This window comes from Nomascus leucogenys, chromosome 1a (assembly GCF_006542625.1).
Source record: "Nomascus leucogenys isolate Asia chromosome 1a, Asia_NLE_v1, whole genome shotgun sequence".
In the NCBI taxonomy this organism is placed as follows: domain Eukaryota; kingdom Metazoa; phylum Chordata; class Mammalia; order Primates; family Hylobatidae; genus Nomascus; species Nomascus leucogenys.
In genome coordinates this window covers 29,991,947-29,998,093 of record NC_044381.1, presented here as the reverse complement: position 1 = coordinate 29,998,093, position 6,147 = coordinate 29,991,947, and the positions used below count along the sequence as shown (strand labels likewise).

General features: G+C 38.3%; 1 protein-coding gene across 1 annotated transcript; it reads left to right on the top strand.

The window, feature by feature from the left end:
* Positions 1–4,904: 4,904 nt before the first annotated feature.
* On the top strand, positions 4,905–5,867 carry LOC100603957 (olfactory receptor 13C8). Its single transcript, XM_003260311.1, has one exon. The coding sequence runs from the start codon at positions 4,905–4,907 to the stop codon at positions 5,865–5,867; it is 963 nt and encodes a 320-aa protein (XP_003260359.1).
* The last annotated feature ends 280 nt before the right edge of the window (positions 5,868–6,147 follow it).

Here is a 6,147-nt window from a genome sequence, read left to right as displayed (position 1 = left end):
GCAGGTTGTTCAGTTTCCATGTAGTTGAGCGGTTTTGAGTGAGTTTCTTAATCCTGAGTTCTAGTTTGATTGCACTGTGGTCTGAGAGACAGTTTGTTATAATTTCTGTTCTTTTACATTTGCTGAGGAGAGCTTTACTTCCAACTATGTGGTCAATTTTGGAATAGGTGTGGTGTGGTGCTAAAAAAAATGTATATTCTGTTGATTTGGGGTGGAGAGTTCTGTAGATGTCTATTAGGTCCACTTGGTGCAGAGTTGAGTTCAATTCCTGGGTATCCTTGTTAACTTTCTGTCTCGTTGATCTGTCTAATGTTGACAGTGGGGTGTTAAAATCTCCCATTATTATAGTGTGGGAGTTTAAGTCTCTTTGTAGGTCACTCAGGTCTTGCTTTATGAATCTGGGTGCTCCTGTGTTGGGTGCATATATATTTAGGATAGTTAGCTCTTCTTGTTGAATTGATCCCTTTACCATTATGTAATGGCCTTCTTTGTCTCTTTTGATCTTTGTTGGTTTAAAGTCTATTTTATCAGAGACTAGGATTGCAACCTCTGCCTTTTTCTGTTTTCCATTTGCTTGGTAGATCTTCCTCCATCCCTTTATTTTGAGTCTATGTGTGTCTCTGCACGTGAGATGGGTTTCCTGAGTACAGCACACTGATGGGTCTTGACTCCTTATCCAATTTGCCAGTCTGTGTCTTTTAATTGGAGCATTTAGCCCATTTACACTTAAAGTTAATATTGTTATGTGTGAATTTGATCCTGTCATTGTGATGTTAGTTGGTTATTTTGCTCGTTAGTTGATGCAGTCTCTTCCTAGCCTCGATGGTCTTTACAGTTTGGCATGTTTTTGCAGTGGCTGGTACCAGTTTTTCCTTTCCATGTTTAGTGCTTCCTTCAGGAGCTCTTTTAGGGCAGGCCTGGTGGTGACAAAATCACTCAGCATTTGCTTGTCTGCAAAATTCAACAACCCTTCATGCTAAAAACTCTCAATAAATTAGGTACTGATGGGACGTATCTCAAAATAATAAGAGCTATCTATGACAAACCCACAGCCAATATCATACTGAATGGGCAAAAACTGGAAGCATTCCCTTTGAAAACTGGCACAAGACAGGGATGCCCTCTCTCACCACTCCTATTCAACATAGAGCTGGAAGTTCTGGCCAGGGCAATCAAGCAGGAGAACGAAATAAACGGTATTCAATTAGGAAAAGAGGAAGTCAAATTGTCCCTGTTTGCAGATGATATGATTGTATATCTAGAAAACTCCATTGTCTCAGCCCAAAATCTCCTTAAGCTGATAAGCAACTTCAGCAAAGTCTCAGGATACACAATCAATGCACAAAAATCACAAGCATTCTTGTACACCAATCACAGACAGAGAGCCAAATCATGAGTGAACTCCCATTCACAATTGCTTCAAAGAGAATAAAATACCTAGGAATCCAACTTACAAGGGATGTGAAGGACCTCTTCAAGGAGAACTACAAACCACTGCTCAATGAAATAAAAGAGGATACAAACAAATGGAAGAACATTCCATGCTCATGGGTTGGAAGAATCAATATCGTGAAAATGGCCATACTGCCCAAGGTAATTTATAGATTCAATGCCATCCCCATCAAGCTACCAATGACTTTCTTCACAGAATTGGAAAAAACTACTTTAAAGTTCATATGGAACCAAAAAAGAGCCCGCATCGCCAAGTCAATCCTAAGCCAAAAGAACAAAGCTGGAGGCATCATGCTACCTGACTTCAAACTATACTACAAGGCTACAGTAACCAAAACAGCATGGCACTGGTACCAAAACAGAGACATAGATCAATGGAACAGAACAGAGCCCTCAGAAATAACGCTACATATCTACAACTATCTGATCTTTGACAAACCTGACAAAAACAAGCAATGGGAAAAGGATTCCCTATTTAATAAATGGTGTTGGGAAAACTGGCTAGCCATATGTAGAAAGCTGAAACTGGATCCGTTCCTTATGCCTTATACAAAAATTAATTCAAGATGGATTAAAGATTTACATGTTAGACCAAAAACCATAAAAACCCTAGAAGAAAACCTAGGCAATACCATTCAGGACATAGGCGTGGGCAAGGACTTCATGTCTAAAACACCAAAAGCAATGGCAACAAAAGCCAAAATTGACAAATGAGATCTAATTAAACTAAAGAGCTTCTGCACAGCAAAAGAAACTACCATCAGAGTGAACAGGCAACCTACAAATTGGGAGAAAATTTTTGCAACCTACTCATCTGACAAAGGGCTAATATCCAGAATCTACAATGAACTCAAACAAATTTACAAGAAAAAAACAAACAACCCCATCAAAAAGTTGGCGAAGGACATGAACAGACACTTCTCAAAAGAAGACATTTATGCAGCCAAAAAACACATGAAAAAATGCTCATCATCACTGGCCATCAGAGAAATGCAAATCAAAACCACAATGAGATACCACCTCACACCAGTTAGAATGGCGATCATTAAAAAGTCAGGATACAACAGGTGCTGGAGAGGATGTGGAGAAACAGGAATACTTTTACACTGTTGGTGGGACTGTAAACTAGTTCAACCATTGTGGAAGTCAGTGTTGCGATTCCTCAGGAATCTTGAACTAGAAATACCATTTGACCCAGCCATCCCATTACTGGGTATATACCCAAAGGACTATAAATCATGCTGCTATAAAGACACATGCACATGGATGTTTATTGCAGCACTATTCACAATAGCAAAGACTTGGAACCAACCCAAATGTCCAACAACGATAGACTGGATTAAGAAAATGTGGTACATATACACTATGGAATACTATACAGCCATAAAAAATGATGAGTTCATGTCCTTTGTAGGGACATGGATGAAACTGGAAACCATCATTCTCAGTAAACTATCGCAAGGACAAAAAACCAAACACCGCATGTTCTCACTCATAGGTGGGAATTGAACAATGAGAACACATGGACACAGGAAGGGGAACATCACACTGCGGGGACTGTTGTGGGGTAGGGGGAGCGGGGAGGGACAGCATTAGGAGATATACCTAATGCTAAATGACGAGTTAATGGGTGCAGCACACCAACATGGCACATGGATACATATGTAACAAATCTGCACATTGTGCACATGTACCCTAAAACTTAAAGTATAATAATAATAAAAAATAAATAAAAAATAAAAAAAAGAAATAATTACTACTTTTTTCCTTAAGTCTATTCATACCATAATTTACTGATGTTTACCAAATGTTTAAGAAAGGATAATTCTTATCTCCTATAATAATAGTCCCATTACCTTGGGTTATTATGAATAAAAGAATTAGAAATGTATCTGGCATAATCAATACATAAATTACTATTTTATTATTATTGTTGTTGATTAAAGGATTTTATGTATTGCATTGATGATTTTAAAACTATGCTCCCTGGAATCCTCTTAAACTTAACTGAGGGAGTAAGAGTGAATAAACAATAAAGAATGGTGTTTTCTTCTCCCCTGTACACTAGTGTAACTTCAACTGGAGAGATTTTCCTTTTTATTTGTTTTATATATTACACTTCTGTATAAATTTTATTTTTCAATAATTAATGGTTAGACATCATTGGTTCAGTTCAATGTATATATTTTGAATAAAAGCATTATTATCACAATTGATTCTTTAGTTGTTGCATGAGTGAAAATAAATTAGGTAGAGGCTACAATAAACACCATTACATATTTTAATCAAAGCCAGTGATGAAATTGGCTTTGTAAATTTTAATTTATTCAATTTTTAGAAAATCATTTCTTTGAATGCATACTTCCTCATTATACTGAAAAAAGATATCGGAGGAATGCGAAGGTATGTTCCTTTTCTCAACGAGGTTACTCTCCTCAAAGAGGTTATATGCAGATACATAACCACTACTACACCACCAGTAGACCAGACTGAGTTTTCAAAAGATGCTCAACCACACAAGGCCACATTATGATTTTGATGGGCCCTAGGCACTTTTTTTTTTTTTTTGCCTTTGTGGGGCCTTATTTCCATAAAGATTTAAAAGTTATATTTTACTTCTGCATTGTTATAAAAACAAATATAGTATATATTAAAACTTTAAAGTTAACTTTTTTCTTCCTATTTTAAAAGAAATCAAAACATTTTCCTAGGTTTTTCGCAATATGGTGGGAGTACTATGCCTAATGGATAAGCTGGCCCTGCAGCCATGGGTCAAGATTCCAAATCCATATAAGATCATGCCAGGTAATATAAAAAATTGAGACCAACAATTGAGAATAACATGAGAGTAACATGTTAGTTGATAACTTATATTCACCTCCAGTGACAAAAGAGTGAGGAGAGTAGTCTGGTAGAATGGAGGGACATGCGTTGGATCCAATGGATCAGTTATTAATATAACTAAGCTCCATGACAGAAACAGGTCTAATGTTTTCAAATATTCTAATTTATTCAAAGACAAGCTGAAGGCACAGATTTTTATACCGTATCTGTTGATTAGAATGTTGATCTGTATTTCAAATTTAAACACAGTGCAGACAATCACTGCCAAACAAAGCACACCTGCCTGCTGAATCCAGGCTGTAGGACACTGATTTGCAGCCAATGGGTTAAGAGGCAGAACTTGTGGAAATAGCAATAAAGTGGATTGGGATCCAAAGGTCCTATAATCATGTGTTCTCTCTTAACTCTGAGACAGTCAGGTTAGGATTCCTACTCTAGTGGCCTGGGTTTTACAGGAAGAAATTTTCCCCAAACTTATATTGTTGCATCCAAATACAGAACTGCAATAATACAGAATATGATTCTTAAAAGTAGCTCTCACAGACACTGTATTAACATATTCCTGTTCTATCATTCACAGAGTTCTGTTGGAGAACGGTATATGTAATATGGAAAGGACCAATGATTCCACGTTGACAGAATTTGTCCTGATAGGGCTTTCTGCCCACCCAAAGCTCCAGACAGTTTTCTTCGTTCTAATTTTGTGGATGTACCTGATGATCCTGCTTGGAAATGGAGTCCTTATCTCAGTTATCATCTATGATTCTCACCTGCACATCCCCATGTATTTCTTCCTCTGTAATCTTTCCTTCCTCGACGTTTGCTACAGAAGTTCCTCTGTCCCACTAATTCTTGCCAGCTTTCTGGCAGTAAAGAAAAGGGTTTCCTTCTCTGGGTGTATGGTGCAAATGTTTATTTCTTTTGCCATGGGGGCCACAGGGTGCATGCTGTTAGGCATGATGGCACTTGACCGCTATGTGGCCATCTGCTACCCATTGAGATACCCTGTCATCATGAGCAAGGGTGCCTATGTGGCCATGGCAGCTCGGTCCTGGGTCACTGGGCTTGTGGACTCAGTAGTGCAGACAGCTCTTGCAATGCAGTTACCATTCTGTGCTAATAATGTCATTAACGATTTTGTCTGTGAAATTCTGGCTATCTTGAAACTGGCCTGTGCTGATATTTCAATCAATGTGATTAGTATGACAGGGTTGAATCTGATTGTTCTGGTTATTCCATTGTTAGTAATTTCCATCTCTTACATATTTATTGTTGCCACTATTCTGAGGATTCCTTCCACTGAAGGAAAACATAAGGCCTTCTCCACCTGCTCAGCCCACCTGACGGTGGTGATTATATTCTATGGAACCATCTTCTTCACATACGCAAAGCCTGAGTCTAAAGCTTCTGTTGATTCAGGTAATGAACACATCATTGAGGCCGTCATCTCCCTCTTCTATGGAGTGATGACTCCCATGCTCAATCCTCTCATCTATAGTCTGCGAAACAAGGATGTAAAGGCTGCTGTCAAAAACATACTGTGTAGGAAAAACTTTTCTGATGGAAAATGAATACTGATTTATAGTACATGAGTTAATATTCAATGTTGCTGCTGACATAAAATTCAGAAAGATAAAATTACCATGTGAAAACAAATTTGCCATGTGGCATTCAAAACCATATGGTAGAAATATTTTTGGGCCAGGCACAGTGGCTCATGCCTATAATCCCAGCATTCTGGGAGGCCAAGGCAGGTGGGTCACCTGAGGTCAGGAGTTCGAGGCCAGCCTGGCCAATATGGCAAAACCCCGTCTCTACTAAAAATACAAAAATTAGACAGGTGTGGTGGTG